Raw genomic sequence first — 16,908 nt, 5'->3', positions numbered from 1 at the left:
GCTAACAAAACTCTCAATCTGTTCTTTCTAAAAAGAAGGTGTGGAAATAGTTCTAGTACTTTATTCTTACTCAAACAGATTTGACCAAATGTGTGTACTTTGTCATATGCACCAACTTTGTCATATGTAAATATGTTACATAATTAGTCTAATAATAAAAGCATTGCATCATCTTTGCATATATTTAGTTCTAATTTCAAGCAAAAAAGAAAAAAAAAATTATTTAGAACAAGAATAATAACAGAAAGCCGAATATCAGCTGGTGAAATGACTTTGGGTTTTATCATTTATTGTGTTTTTTGTACAGAGATCTGAAATAAAGGCACGATACAAAGGCTTTTGATGGCTATGGCCCAAGGCTATGCCTAAAAGCATGAACTGCGGCATCCCTTTAACATACTTAGTGACCTAATCTGACATGAGGAATTCAGCCGCACCGCCAGTCTGTCCTACCTGAACATGTCAGCCCATCCACATACATATTAATGATGAATATGCTGAAATAGGACGGATGAAAGTGCTGAAATAAACAGTGACTGTGGTGAAGTAAAGTCACTCTCATGGCTGGGGCGCAATGTCTAGCTATCTTTTAGCTGTTTAATGTTTGTGCTTTATCTTGTTAAATGTTTGCAGTTTAACAAAGAAAGAATATGTCATTACATCAGCGGACTTTATATTACTTTCAGGCTCTAAGGCACTATCCTTTAATAAAGTAAAGTTCTGTTCTTTATCTTGAAAAAATATCAAAGCCAAACAGAAAAAAAAAATTCAAGTCTTTGAGTCAAACGCCACCATAGATCTTAGACTATACGGCATACAATATTAACCAAAAGCCTGGCAAAAGCATCTTATGATGCTGGTCTATAGAGAAAGCAAAATAAAACAGGATGAACCATACTTACATTTACATAACAGAATATATAACATATAAGAGCTGTAGCCTGCACAAAGTGAAGGAGCAATTCACAGATCTGAAGAGCATCTCTGTGGTTATATTAGCATGTCACAGGAACCGGCAGAGACCAGAGTGCTCATCTCATGCAGCTCGTCACATTCATTTAATACAAGTCCCCTGCGCTTCGTCAGGCCCCTCTTCACCCGGATTAAGCTTCCTGACATGTGGAGGAAGGAAAAGGAGAATCATTGTAATGCCAAAGAACAACACGTCACTTATCTTCCTGACGCAGCAGTGAGAGGCAGCCTGTGTTAGGCGCGCCGGTGGGCTCCAGGTTAATGACTGCATGGAGATTAGCAGCCGGTGTGGGGCCGAGACCCCCCACCCCCCTCCAGGAGGGAGCTGTGGGTGTCATTAGGCTAATTACCCTCAGGCCACCGAGGGAGGCCCAGACCATTTTGGTAGTAAGAACACTGGTTGCATATTGTCTGCTCCTGAAACTGAAAAGTGAACTGAGAGAAACTTGGAAATTACAGAACTTCTGAATTTGGTTAAAGTCCAAAATATATAGCAATGTAAACGATATTGTCAGTGTGGATACTAGCATTGGTCACACATCAATAAATGTAACTGGTCATGCTATGGGTATTTTGTATTTAAACTGTTCAATTGTTGATTATGTCAATAATGACACTAAAATATATTTAGTGAATAAATGTGAATAATTGCGTTATTTTTTCTAAAAGACACATTGTTGAGGATGGAATTATACTTAATATAAAATACATTTTTTGAAGCAGACAGTTGACAGTTTTATAGCCTCATCCTACACAGGCTGGGTCCAGATGAGGAACCTTACTGCCAGACAGAAAGAACAAAGAAACTTCCTACAGCACAAAGTGGCACAAAGTGGTGCAATATGACTGTTGCTTCTGATTACATGCAGCCTGCAAGCACTCTGCAGAACCTGAGAAGGCTCTGATCATAACGGTCTACTCAGCTTTTCCAGTCCAATCCGACAAGTCATGAGGACTACAAAAAATCTAAATAAAATACCATAGTGGTCGATATTCAATACCTATACGTTGGGTAAATACTTGCACGTTGTTACTAGAGTGTTAGGCATTTCAAAGATTTAATAAAGTAATGCTGTCTTATCAGATAAAAACATCGGCGCCAAAATTATTGCCACCACTCAAGATCCCTTCAAATTCAATCAGTGAAAATTCAGCATGATTACACGACATATCCAAGTCCGAAGAAAAGCCCATAATGAGAGAGAAACTGTACTTTTCTATTGCTACTGATACTTTCACTCTGAGTGGATGCCCCGATGCAGGCAATACCAGTAGTGAACCTTTCTGCTACCTTGATCACCAGTACATTTGGTCTAAGAGGAGCGACATTTGAAAAGAGCCTCACCCAAGCTGTGTCCTCATGAAGACAGCATCATCAGTCCTCAAAAGTGGCAGCATATTGTGGTTGAAAACCTAAAGCCCTCGGCCAGGAAGCAGTGCCTTTGCTGAAAAAATAATGACGGAGTAAAACAAAATCTGAATTTGGCCATAACTAGCCCAATGCCTTGACTTGAATTCTGTTGAAAAAAAACCTGTGGTTGGAGAAAGATTGGAAAGATCTGGAAAGATTTGCATGCAGAAATGGTGCAAAACTATCCCAACATGCTCATAAACCTGACATAGTATTACAGGAAAAGACTTCCTGCCCTTTTGGAGGCACATCACCTAGGAGTGCCAGTTGTTTTTGGTTCATTGCTGTTTAATTATAAATTAAGGGTAATTAATACCTTGCACTGGAAATATATTTAAATGATTCATGAAATCTTGAATGCTATAAAATTATACTGAAGTATATTTTAAAAATTAAACTCTTAAAGTGCTAGTTTTATAGTGCTTTTTTTCTATTTTTAAATCTATTTATTTTTTATTTTTTACTTGTATCTACATTTTACTCTACATTGTAGCATGCAGTATATAGCATCGATTTAATCCTACAAGTTAAATATAATGTAAGACTCAAGAACAGAGGCATGTTCAGGTGTGCAGTCATAATGGATCATGCTCCACCAGGATGTATTCCTTATGCACATTCACCAATAAATTTTACCTCATTTATTCTCAGTTAAGTATCCAGTAAACATGACCAAACATTACCAGGAAGGTTTGAAATCATTGCTTAGGACAGAAACTGTTTTAACCATGACTGTATGTTTATATGTCCTGAGAAAGACAAGGCTAATTATGGATAGCTGAACTGCACAAATAAACAGCACCCCAAATGTGAAAAGCCTACTTTTATTATCCATGAAACTCTACAATGCCTTTGTGTACTTCTTGTACGGCATTCTGATTGCCTGTTTATTTTAACAGCGGCACTGCTGAGCCAATCGATGCTCAGCCAAGCCCCAGAGGTGCCAAGGCTCTCCGTCCATTTCCTGTGTGTGACATCATTGTGTATGCCCTAAAGGCGGAGGGATGTGTGTCCTGTCTGCTGCCTGGGTGGCGAGCACTGAGCGCTGTGCGCTGCGCAAACACAAGGTCCAGGACTCCTCGCACTTGCTCTTTTGGACAACCTTGAAAGGAGAACCGTGTCGATCTCTCAGCCCCCAACTGCCCTGTTCTCTCCCACTGGGCCACACCGTAACACAAGAGGTGACTCTGCTGTAGCCGTTCACGGAGGCGAACTGAAGTACTGGCACAGCGTCTGAACCAGAAAACCTCGATGACTAACAGATCACACACTAACCTTTAGAGCATTTTTCTTGCTGGTAACTGGATTGTTCAGTGATCATTTTCTCTGTAGGGCCAGTGTTTACTGATGCCTCAGTGCGACACACTTTTTAAACAGGGGTCCTCCGGTTGTTTCCCAGATCTTTGTTAGGCCAGCGCATGTCATCTGAGACATGCAGGGTGTCTGTAGTGTATAACAGACCGTAACGACACTGTTTACCATCTATCTCAGACTGACAGTTTTATGCAACAGGGTTCTTTCCATTTTTCTCCATTGTTCATTGTTCTAGCTCCCTCATAAACACTCATTTCACAATCACTGATTCTTATGCTGGTCTTTAGCAAGCTTTTTTTAATGTATTGCAGGACCTCACGCATTGTACTTTTTTTGTTGCATCTCACGGAAATTGCTCTGAGCACAATGTTTCATTTAATGTACACAAAACAAAATGTGGCTTGTCAAGAAAGTTTTAAATACCATATACAAAATTGTAGGGTGCTAGGCATGTTACTAAATTACAAAAAGGATCTGTGATTATTCATCTCTGAACATGCTTATTATGATTTGGAAATAGGACCAGACAGGATATTACAGAATTTCCTAATCCAATGGTATGACATTTATCTACGACAGCATGGCTTGCATAAAAAAGCCTCCACAAAAGCATTAGCCTAATTATCATAAATGTAATTTGAATTACAAGATAAATTTATGACAGAAAATTTGAATATTCTGGACAATCAATTTTGCACCAAATCTGAGAATGTCTGTGAGAAAGCATGCTAACAGTTACAAACGCAATGTAAGCCAGTAAGGACCTATGGAGACATGAACCAAATGCACCTAATTAAACATGTACTTTTAACAATTGATGCAAAATAAAAGAGGGTGACTATTTATAAAAGAATGTCCTCATTTCAAGTGCTCACATCTTGAATAAAGCAGCAGGAATGAGTCGGTTGTATGTTTAGATGAAAGGGATGAAAGGGTTATCATAAAGCTTATCATCAAGCATATTTATAATAATAAAGTGCCAATTTATAATAAAACCCTAAATCTTCCTACTTCATCACCAAGCCCCATGCAGTAAAATACTGTGCACTGTTCATCAACAGTATGAGCAACATGACAGCACAATAGTGCAGCACGAAATGCTTTAGAACGTTCAATGAATTAGAAGACAGTATATAGGAAGAATTTTTTAAACTTTTTTTTTTTAAACAAACTACTGTGACAAATTACAATGCATTATTACTAAATAATACATTATAAATCACAGATCCATCTAAAAGAGCTGAAGCTTGCAAGCTAGTTATCGGTGCTGCAACAACCACAGTTTTCAAGCAGCAGCCTCTGTTAGAGCAGTCTGAGCTGTCACAGGCAGTATGACAAAATCTCCAGTCAGTACCAGAATGATTCAACACAATGAAATAGTTTTTTTTTTTTTTTTTTGTTTTTTTTTGCCATGACTTAAATTGTTATGCGCCTTTATTCCAGAAACTGGCTTTCAACCCTGCATAATTTATGATCTTATTATGACCACAATTTATAATGTCATGCTCATGAAAAAGAACATAAGCACAGTATTAAAACCCCCCAACGTTTATTGACGCAATAACAAATCCTATTGAGAACCTGTAAGAATGCTCAGGGCACAGTTCATTAAAAGTAAATGAGGAAAAATGACACAGGGCCACACACACCCATGTTTGTCCTCTATCTCCTCTGAATTTCAGTTCAGGTTCATCAGATAAGCTATGACCCATTGTATTCCTTTTCACTGTAAAGAATTAGCTGCAAATCTATCTCACATCCCTAGTCTTTACATTATGGAGTACTTCACTACTGTATGATTCAGTTAACGGGAAGACCATGTGAATGGTCATGGTCTTTTTCATATATGTCACACGTGTGTCATTTAAACAGGCTCCAACTCCAGGCTAGTTGCCATGACACCTAAGGAACCCATTCCTGCTTCAGCTCTCCATGTTTCACAGCTGTACGTTTAGCTGAGAATTCAAGCTCCAGGACCACATGTAGTGGACTGCTAACAGGTGTTCTCAGCGCAAGGTGAGACATCTTCAAAAATGCAGCATAACTGACAGAAACTGCTTACAAATGTTCGGGTTTTTTTTTGTTTTGTTTTGTTTTTTGACGCATTAATTAACTCATCGTCCAAATCGACTGTACAAACTGGGCACCTTTTTATGACATAGGCCATAAAACTGACCTTCACTAAACAAAACAAAGCAAAACAAAACAATAAATAACAATAACAACCAAAATATATAGCTATTTTTGATTGCATCATATCAGTACCTGGAGAGTCATTTTTGTTTCACTTATTTATAATATTTCTAATTATCACAGATTAGCCTGGTATAGTCTACTATAAGTAGGCCTAAAATATTTAAGACAAATGTTTTCTCAGGCTGTAGATCAATATATTTTGGCGTACCTAACCTAAAACTCCAAAATGCTAAGCACTAAACATTGCCAAATCGCTAAATCTGACTAATGTTTAAAATGTTCGTTGCTTTCTCGATTTATTTTTCCATAAATCGAGCATTAGTTTTGTAGTCTTAAATAGCCTATTTTATCGTAGGCCCATAGACACGTCCACAGAGAATATCTACTGACAGAAATTAATATGAATAGACTATTAACAGGGTAGTGTTAAGATTGTATCACACTGTACAAGTCAGAATAAGATTTTCACTAATATTCCACTGACGATCAAAATATCGTTTGCAGTACCTGTCGAAGGAGGGCTTTTCTACTACGAGCGATCCCACTAATTCTCTCCGAGGTCCCACGCAGCTGGTTCCACAACATTATTCACTAGGCCTTTCAGATGAAACAATTAATATTTATCTCCGCTGGACACAAATCTCCAAAGACTCAGCGTCGTTCGATGCATTCTTCCGCTTCAAGAACTAAAGAAAATACTTTTGTTTCAAAGCTTATTTTTTCGTGTGTAGCGAATTCAAAGGCGGGTCTCTACATCTGAACATCTGTTCAATTCACGTGACTCTAAAATGCTAACATCTGTTCAAAATAAGTTTCATTCGTGTGCCTCGAACATGTATCTGCCAGATCCAAACTGGAAATGAACTCTAAGTTAGTCAAGTTTTTCCAATTTTTGTTAAGTAGGCTAAATCTATCAAAAACGTAGTCTACCTGTATAAATAATTAAGTACAATAAATTATCCAATATAAACTACTCTAGTTATTATGACGAGGAACCTATAAGGTTGGCTAATTGATGCTATATGCCTATAAAATTATACGTTTGTAGCCTATTTTGTGATTTTTCCCTAAGGGGCATGTAACATTATTTATGTTAATATTGGGCCTACGCTTGCTGTCAGAAAAGGAACCTCTGTGTACATAGTCCACCTTCCAATAGCCGTTTGGAGGAGTTTTAAATTTCATAGACATCTGGAAATTCCATACATGCCTCAAAACCCAATTACACACCTTCAAACGCACACGTGCTTTTATCCCGAAGATTCCAAGACACGCGGAGTGGCCTAAAATACTTTCCCAGACGCCACATAAAAATAAGGGCCGCAACTAGGACACGCATGTTCCTGTGTCTCAAAGCCCACGCGCCTAATGTACCAGAAACAAATCTGTTTCCCCTGAGCCAACCGTGTTACCAAAATGTGTTTCAAAGGGAATTGCAACTTCGAATAATCCGTTCGTTTCATTGCAACCAATGGCTACAGTACACTGAAACAATTAATTTCAATACATTGTTTTGTAAATATAATTCCAATACTAGGTTCTCTCCACTTTAAATATTCCTTGAAAATAAAAAATGATTAATATTCAGACAACATACAGCCTGACATCACTTTTTGCACTTTCTGCATCTTTGTATTTGCACGCTATTTAATAGTTTATTGCTGGACAACCAATGTGATCTTAGTAAATTTGTCACTGCGCCAATCAACGACGTGCGAATTGGTAATCAGCAAAAATTGATCACAATGGTATTTTAAATTCGTACCTTTCTGTAGGGTGTATAATAATAGTATATAAGGGATTTTATATATATATATATATATATATATATATATATATATATATATATATATATATATATATATATATATATATATATATATGTGTGTGTGTGTGTGTGTGTGTGTGTGTGTACCATTTTCACAATAATCTATACAGATCAAAAGAGAATAGCTAAATTAACATACCTTCACAGCTGTTTTACCCTGATAATAATTCTAATAAAAACATTTTGCAGATTTAAAATTGAAGACTCCAAAGTATAATGATCTTATCGTTAAGGAAAACATGTTTAAAATAATGTTGTTTTTGGGAAGGTTCGAAGTGTCTTCATTTCGAAACAATTTCTCACATTTTTGTATTAACCTATATCGTAATTTTTTTTCTTAGGAAAAAAGTCTTACTATGGATATATAAAAATGTAATGCACATTCAAGTCTATTTGTAGCATTTTTGATCATATGAACCTCAAGCTATTTAAAAAGCGAATGATATTAAGTATTAGATATGTTTCTTTAAAATCTTTCAACTTTATTACAGAAATACACATTTATTTACAAAAGTATTAAAAATAGGATGCATTTCGACACACTATACGTTTGGCTTCATCACAACTTGTGTCATTAATAAATAAATATAGTTGTATGTTCTAATTTGCACAGGTTCGAACTTGAGGCTTCAATGCCATTCGAAATCTCCACACAGTTCCTGGATGCTTTTCCCGTGGAAGATGCACCGCTGAGTCAAACGACATGCATGACATAAGCCTACACATATCCAACATTCATGGTCAACAATAATACTTTCGGTAAAGAAGTCAGAATGCGGTGCGCACGCATCTGCATATTGTCTGCGGCCTTCATTTGATAAAGCCCTGCCTTCATTTGTAAATGTTTTCCTCACGATTATGAAGGAATGTACGTATCCAGCATGGTTTCGACACATTGGTCCACATTGGTCTTGCCAGCAAAGACGCCTGTCACCTGCAAATTAGAAAATGCATTAGACTAATGATGCATTTCAGAATTAGGGCCACCAGATTGTGGATGATTGGTTAGCACGGCAAAAGGGAAGCTAGTCTCTGACTATAATTTAGAATGATCTAACCCAATGTTGAGAATAGATGGATGGCTAATGGTTGTTAAAGAATGGATGTTAAAGGTTGATTATGTATAGAATTTCAATTAGCCTACACAAAACAGGCCTATCTCGACAGTAAAATTCAGCCGTCAGTGAGAAGTAGCTTGTTATCTGTTCTATTTCGTCTGAGCAAGCAAAACGTAGCTACGATGGATTTATGGACATCTCATTCAGTTTGGCGTGTTTGGAGTGTTTGGAGGAGTAAAATCGTACCATCTTGCACCAAGTGTCCCAGACGCGCTAGTGAGATGCTGACATGGACCACGCGCCCTCCATCCTCCACACAGAGAACGCATAGCTTAACCGTTCATGAGCCACGTAACTACAACTTGCCATCTTGGAATCCAATTCATCACTCTGTAGAACCTGACAGAGAAAATCGATGTACCTGGCGGCGAGTTTAAGCGTTTGGATTTTGCTCAGTTTGTCTGACGGCAGAGTTGGAATAATTTTCCGTAACGCGGCGAAGGCTTCGTTAAGTGACTGCGTCCTCTGCCGCTCTCGCACGTTTGCCATGACTCGTTGCGACTGCAGATCTTCGTAAGACTGAGGGCTGCTGCTGGTCGACTTTTTCCCCCTTTTCCCCAGGGTCGAGCTGTCGGAATCCTCCCCATTTTTCCGACTCGATCGTCTTTTCCTCCCACATCTCTTCGGTTGCCTGTCGAGTTCTCCGTCGCTGTTGCTAAAGCTGTCCGCTGGAGACACGGGAGAACTCGATTCGTCCTGCAAAGTTTCCTCAGGCATCTCTTCGTTTGGAAGCGAATAAAACAAACGTCATTCCCTCATTGGGCTGTAATTAATTACTCGTATGCTTTGTGTTTTAAAAAACAACAACAAAAAAAAATGTATCCAGAGATCCTTGCAACAACAAAGTTTGCTTGCAACGAAAACGTCGGGGAGCTCTTATAGCCTGATAAAGTGGTTGCGGAGAGAGAAACGATTGGCCAAGAAAGCGTGTCCTACTACGTGAGAAGGAGGGTGGGGGCGCTTTGGAAAAAAGAAGTCTTCCCCAAGGCACCTCCCTGGAGTCTGCTGACAGCTCTTTGGAAAACCGTGAGTGCAATGTCTTACGTAAAACAACTTTTAGAAATTGGTTGCATTATTAGATATGATAAAAAATAATGAATCCATCTTATGGTTGGCTAATAATTATTGATCTGTATATCAATCACAGACTGTATTTTTCTATTTCTTAGTATATTCCGGAAGACTTTCAGCAAAATAATCTCTCTCTCTCTCTCTCTCTCTCTCTCTCTCTCTCTCTCTCTCTCTCTCTCTCTCTCTCTCACACACACACACACACACAAACACACACACACACACACACACACACACACACACACACACACACACACACACACACACGCACAAACCCCCCACCTCCACAACATTCGACATCCAGTTTAGTAACCTCTCAACTTTACAATGGCAATCTTGCAAATTCAGCATTCAATAACAATTTGGTGCATTTGTACAGATATGTCTCTGAATATAAAATGAAAAAAACTAAAATCTCTTCTCCCCCACTCAGCTTCCACAAGCTGACTCTCTTAGTGCTTAATTACAGTAAAAAAATCTAGCCTACAATTTTGAGGAGCCTGTTCAAATTTGCAAAGCCTCGCAATGTAATTATTGCAGTTTATCCAAATGCTGTAGTTTTGAATTGCTTTTCCCCAAGTAGTCATAATGAATTTTATTTCATTCTCTTTGATTATTTATGCATTTTTGAGTGAATCATAATGCTGCTCTTTATTATGAAGTGTCATAACAGTTTGATTGGTGTTTAGAAAGGTTTAGACAAAGTTATTTTCATCACTTCCAGAACTCCATGTACATTCCATGTCATTCAGTTTAAAGTGCTTTTTGTTTAAAGCTTTATTCAATCATTATATCCTCATACACTTTAAAGATCTGCAGAGTGACAGGTGAGCTCTCCCAGCGTTGCAATCATGAATGATCTTTGAGGAAAACCAAGACTCAAAATGAGTAGCAATGCTGGCAACATCAGCACTATATTTTATTTAAAGGTTAGTCAAAAAAAAAATTAAATAGAAGGTAAATTGGGATTTATAAAATGGCAATTAGGGATGATGTTATGAAAAAGTGATGTCAGACGCAGAAGCAGTGCCTCTGAGAATCTAGGGATGATTGGTGGAAGAAGACAGCTCCAAGAGCTCTACAAGTCCAGAATGAAAGCATGATAATTGTCATTTGTGAGACAGATAAAATGGGACAGAGAGGGTTGTTTTAATCCTGACAGGTGCTGAGTCAATTGTGAGTGCTCTCCAAGTCCGCTCTGTAGGAGAGATGAAGCACTCTGTCCTGCAGCTGGAAACATTTGTGCTAACTTAACTATATGTATAGCACACAGAAGAAAAACCTTTTTGCCTATCGTCAATCACTTTGAGTATTAAATTAGAGCAGTCCAATTCAATTTACAATTTTCCATGTACATTTTAGTGTACATTATCTGCCTCTTTGCACAGCACATAGAGACTATGTAGACTAATGAGAAGTCCTGACTCACTTCATTCATAAGATTCACACTTTGACAGTTTTGAAGCCACAAAGTATGTCAGATAAGTTCTATATGCTAAACGATACATCATACCAGATCAATTTTCACGTCTGTGACTAGTGCGTGAATGAGAGGTTTTTTTTTTTTTTTGACTCTGAATCTTGAGTTTGTGATGATGATTCATGTACTGACTCAAGAGTCAGGAGGAGTTCAGGAGCCAAATATTTCCCAGCCTCTCCCTGAGTACAGGGAGCACAGCCAGTGCCGCTGCTGCTCTGGAGCTTCAGCCTATCAGGCACGCTGCCAGCACTTTCGCTATTATGTTTCAACTGAGTCCTGGAAAGACGGGCTTCTCCACTGATCTATCCCCCCACACGCATGCACACACTCAAAGACCACGCCACCACACCACTAATTAATGAGCTATTCGGACTCTTGGGAAGTATGAATAATCATCCGTTGTTGATTATTCATGAGAAGCTCATGAGACTTCATTGACATGCTGATAAGAGTGAGCCCCAGCGCAGGATGCCATTCTGATGGTGTTCGAGAAAAATCCTCTCCTTGTGTCCTGTGCCAAAAGCACTTGCAGTATCTTCTGAAAAGTTAGATAGGTGACATCTAACTTGATGTTGCTTTTGCTTCCTCTCATCCAGTCTAGAGAAAGGGCGGTGCTTATCATCACTCAGGATGACCATGTTTTCCCCCATTAAATTGAGCTTTAGAGCACAGATGTCACAGCAGAGGCAGGCTGCAGAGAAGACGTCATATCTCTGCTGATAGGAGCTGTCTGGCCACAGTGGGGATGAGAGAATACTGCTGGAGACTCTACCAGCATGAGTAAATAAGTACACCATTAACCTTTCTGTCTTAGAAGACTGATCTCTGAATAAAGGCTTGTTAAAGAATAAAGAGACAGAAGACCTAAGTAAGGGCCATAAGTCAAAAAAGAAAGGTACTTGATGTATTACTAAAATGATTTTTAAGTGGCTTGCTCCCAAGCACAAATTTAAGCAAAAACGTGAATGGAATGAAATACACTGGATTTAATAGCACTGGAGTTGCTGTCCAGTTCATTACTTAATAATTCATATTTTTGACTTGATCCACCAATATATATTTTATTTCTAAAATATATTTGGTGTGGGAGGTGTTACAAACTAGTGAAAGAGCTCAAATCTGTAAGGAACGCAGCAATAAAGAAAGGTAGGCTAGCAGTGTAAGCAAGGGATGGATGGGGACATAATTAAATGCAATTAAATACAAAACAAAAATACAATTTAATATGCAATATTTAAGAAATATCTGTAGTGACTGATGTATTTGAACTTGAATTATATAGCACACAGTGACTCCCTGCATGTGTGTTATGTGTAACTCTGTGTGTGTGTGTGTGTGTGTGTGTGTGTGTGTGTGTGCGTGTGCGTGCATGCTGTCAGTTGGGGTCACTAAAAGTGCTGCAGCTGCGTATGTAGATGAATGCGGGAAAGGGGGGGGGGGGCGTGACAGGGTGAGGTGTGTGTGTGTGTGTGTGTGTGGGGGGGGCCAAGGGAGCAGAGCGGACAGGGGAGGGGCTCCACAGCCCGGGCCAAAACCAACAGAGGAGCAGGACGGATGCTCCTGCAGGCTCTCCAGGACGCACTCAAGAGAACCTCAGTCACAACGGCCGCCCACCAGCACTCCCCAGCACTAAGGGCGCAGCTGGGAGAAACTTGCAGGGAGGGAGAGGGAGAGATTTCTCTCAGTGGAGCTGTGTAAGGTAGACAGCACAACAGTCCACTGAATAGTCTGATGGTGTCAGCTTTAAGTGGAAGAACACAGTAAGGAACATAACAAATTCTTGGGAGGTTTTTGTGAGCAGATGGTCTCAAAAATGTGTGGGAGTAACAGCGATATATCTCCCCTTGTCTGCAGCTGTGCTGTGCAATTTTTCCACCACACTTACTGTTCAATTCACCTTCAAAGTCCGTCCTCCCCAGGAGCAACTCCTGTCTGTCAGTGCACAATCACTGTCTCCCCCCACTGTGTTGCTCTTGGAACAATCCACAGGCAGCCTCGGTTCCTTTATTTGTGCACTGACAGAATTGTGAAGGCTCGTGTCCACCAAAAGAACAAACCCTGAGTTTAAGATTTTGGGACGGTTATCGGGTTGCACTGGTATGGCGCTCAAAGTTTAACAAAGTGACTCAAAGTAAGGGAGTGAAGTGGAATTTAGAAGCTCCAGGCTACAGGAGATTAAGACAGAGTCTGGGACAGGGAGAGAGGCAGACAGTGTGCTATGTGCTGAGTAAAGAGGTGCAGAAGGAGCAGTGGGAAATGCACCACACCTCCAGCCCTTCCCTGCAAGACGCCGAAAGCTAAACCCGGCCGGAGCGAAAAGCCGACCGGTTCCTGGAAATGGAACTTTGAACTTCTAGCAACTCGACAGTGTGTCTCTCACACTGAAAGAGGATTTTCAGAAATCATCAGAGACTGAGGGAATGAGAGAGAGAGAAAAAAACTATAGGCAGCTACTGTAAAGCAAAATTAGAAGGTATAATATAAAGTCTGAGGGTGAATTCTATTATATGTCTTGCTCAACACAATTCTCATTTGGGGTTGTAGGATTTGTTTATGTGCTTATTCGATCTGGGCTGGCATTCAGAGATGTCTAGGGTGAAAGCAATTGAATGATTTTATCTACTCCCTTATTCTCCCTACAAACATGTTTAAACCTGTCACATTCAGGAAAATCTCATTTAAATCAAACAGCAGTAGAGAGCACATTTAGAAAATGTTTACAATCAGGTGTGTCGGTGTGCATGTGTGTGCACAGCCACCTGCAGAACATTAGAAGAGGAGACAGCAGATCACCAGTCTGCTGAACAACCATGTTCAAAGAGGCATCCGACATTTTTAAGACAGCACTTGAACTGTGCAAGAGTCCTGGTCTTGTTTTCAGACATTTCCTATCAGTGTTTCCTATCAACTTGCATGGGGATTCCAGGCAAAAGCAAAAAGCAGTTCTAATCACTGCAAACATGTTTGATTTTGATCCTGGACATGACTGTGTGAGGAGGAGGAGACAAAACAGACTGAACGATGTGTGCATATTACATATCATTTCAAATAGTTCAACATTATGTCATAATGCTATATTGTTAAAGATTTTGCATCCAACATAACATTAAACAATTTTCAATAAATGAGTTAGTAAGAGCATCAGGTAGGAAGAACACAAAAAGAAAACAAAACAAATGTATGATCATTTCATATATGGGATTTTTTGTTTGTTTGTTTGAGAATGTGTATGGAGATCAACACTACCTACCTTTCTAGCCATGTAGCCTCAGTACTGCTCCCCACACATCACTCGGTGTGGGTTTCTCACTCTTTGGTCCATGTGTTTTCTCTATTACCCAGAGAGCTGACAGGCTGAAGGAGTCAGTGTCGGCACGGCTTGTCGGTAAGAGCTTCTCTCTGGAGCCAGTTTCCAATCGCCTAGTCACTCGCCATCACCTGGCTGTACTTGCACACTGCCGTTGCTGTGTGTAGAACACGGCTTCTTGGAAAGTGTGGAAAGACTGCTTTAAAGGGATGGGCCACGCAAATCTGTGTCTCCCTTTCATTCATCTGTATGGGATGATTCCATTCAAAAAGGCTGGGAAAACAAACAAAATCTCAAATGAACAGAAAATAGCCAGGGTGTAATGACAACAGCTACCATGTGGCTTTGTACTGAAGAAGGATGAAGAAGTTTGCAAAAAAAATATTCAAACAAACATGAAGATGATGCCTGTGTAGTCAGCTGGCAGCCTGAGTCCCATCTTGAGAGATGATCCATATGAATGATAAAACATAGGGTATAAACAAATGCTGAGCTGTCATTTCCATTAAGCAAAGTCCTTATGAAAATGACGGTCAGAGTGAAACAGGATTCAACAGGAAATGCTAACCGAGAGGTTACCTATACCTTAGCTACACAAAGGCTCTGATTTGGATGATGATAGAGAAAAGGCAGGAGCTGAGTGTTTCAGTACATTCGATCTCAGTTCAGGAGAGGACATTTCCCACTCATCCAGGTTTCCCAGAGCTCTCAGTGAATCCGTGTGGGGAAATAGGAGGATGATTTACACACAAATCATCATGCAGATACTGCCAAGAGTGAGTCACAAAGACTTCACTCATATGACTCAGTGGAACTGGGGTTCAGTTCATCGTGAAGAGTACGAACGCAGAAACACACACGAGAGCACGAAGGGGAAAGACTGCAGAGCAGAGCTCGCTGGAAGCAGAGGTGCGTCATATGTCACTGATGTGCCTTCTACTAAAACCACAAAAGAAGTTTAAATGTTTTGAAATAAAGCTGAAAATGCTTGCCTTACTTGAAATAACAGTTCGATTAATTACTGGACACCATAGGTGGAGAACAATCTATCACTGCACTGATATAAAAACATTAATGCTGTTAACTGTGGTATATCAGTCACACATTATAATTCATACTGATCTTGATTTTGCTCATTATATTGTCCTGTTCTGAAGGAAAAAGTGAAATTCTCCAAGCCACACCTTATTAGATGACTGAAATGAGGTTTTCGGTAAACGTGTCAGGTTCTGTAAAAAGTCGTGGTCTATGGTAAAAAAACCAATAAAAATATGTGCTTATAACCTCCAGAGAAAACTAAGGCATGAGATACTGCTGATAGATGAAATCTAGCAGAGGAAACTGCAGACCATGCGTTTGTTTTGATTTCTCTAATTGTTGTACTTTCTCCATGTTCACATCATCAGTCACAAAATTATTACAGAGCATTGGATAAAGAGCAGAGGTAAGTAGACACTGCCAATCTTTTATAGAGCATTTAAATCACATAGATAATAAATTTACTACCTAAACAAATTCTTGCCCCTGGGTATATATCACAGGAGACAGGCAACCCCAGGTCTCTATGCCCTGGAGGACCCAAGAATGCTTCTGTTGCTAACTGTGATTTGTGGATGGCTCACAGACTGTCAGGCAGTGTGACACAGAGTCAGATGGAGACAGAGAGGCAACATGTCTAATAATCAAAGAAACAACACTGCACACGTTCTAGTCCTCAGATAAAACGTCGCTGTGCGACCCGGTAGCAGGGAAGATTGACTTCTCTTGGGATGGAGGACTAATATAAACCTAATGTGTCACTGCAGTTTTCTGGAAATGAAAGAGATGAGTTTATGTGGGAAGTTCCATGAACCTTTTAAATAAACAGAACAGTGTGACAAGAAACTGAAAAGGACAGGAAAAAGATCCCTTACCACATATAAGGGAGATATTTTCAATTCCAGGGTGCCTGGTTACTGTGAAAGTTCAGCAATGATGCTGGAAAATCAAAATGGACCACATATAGATGAATGTTGTGTAGACAACATAAAGGAGATTATTGAGTAGCAGGTTTAGGCTTTGCTAGAGCACTGTAGCACCACCTTGTGGTGTTTTTGTCTTATATCAACAAATATTTTATAAGAGAAATACAGTAAATATTGCATTCACTAGTGCTAGCAAAAGCAATTTACTATACTCAAAAGTAACAATTTTTTTTTTCATAACAAGAAG

General features: G+C 39.5%; 1 protein-coding gene and 1 long non-coding RNA gene across 2 annotated transcripts; both read right to left on the bottom strand.

The window, feature by feature from the left end:
• Positions 1-263: 263 nt before the first annotated feature.
• LOC113571171 lies at positions 264-6,648 on the bottom strand. The gene is made up of 3 exons (XR_003409966.2): positions 6,401-6,648; positions 2,318-2,417; positions 264-1,112 (listed from the first exon to the last, which is right to left on the bottom strand). It is a non-coding gene; the product is annotated as an uncharacterized LOC113571171 (long non-coding RNA).
• A 1,538-nt stretch (positions 6,649-8,186) lies between these two features.
• twist1b (twist family bHLH transcription factor 1b) lies at positions 8,187-9,914 on the bottom strand. Its single transcript, XM_027000027.2, has 2 exons — positions 9,026-9,914; positions 8,187-8,655 (listed from the first exon to the last, which is right to left on the bottom strand). Exon 1 carries the CDS (start codon positions 9,554-9,556, stop codon positions 9,053-9,055), a length of 504 nt encoding a protein of 167 aa, XP_026855828.1. The 5' UTR covers positions 9,557-9,914; the 3' UTR covers positions 8,187-8,655; positions 9,026-9,052.
• Between the last annotated feature and the right edge of the window lie 6,994 nt (positions 9,915-16,908).

The sequence above is a fragment of the Electrophorus electricus genome, chromosome 10 (genome assembly GCF_013358815.1).
Source record: "Electrophorus electricus isolate fEleEle1 chromosome 10, fEleEle1.pri, whole genome shotgun sequence".
NCBI classification, from domain to species: domain Eukaryota; kingdom Metazoa; phylum Chordata; class Actinopteri; order Gymnotiformes; family Gymnotidae; genus Electrophorus; species Electrophorus electricus.
The sequence above is the reverse complement of the archived record's forward strand: the minus strand, read 5'-3'. Positions and strand labels throughout refer to the sequence as shown.

Excerpts from the sequence above, each read along its gene's own strand:
- twist1b (XM_027000027.2), bottom strand. The coding sequence starts at position 9,556 with ATGCCTGAGGAAACTTTGCAGGACGAATCGAGTTCTCCCGTGTCTCCA.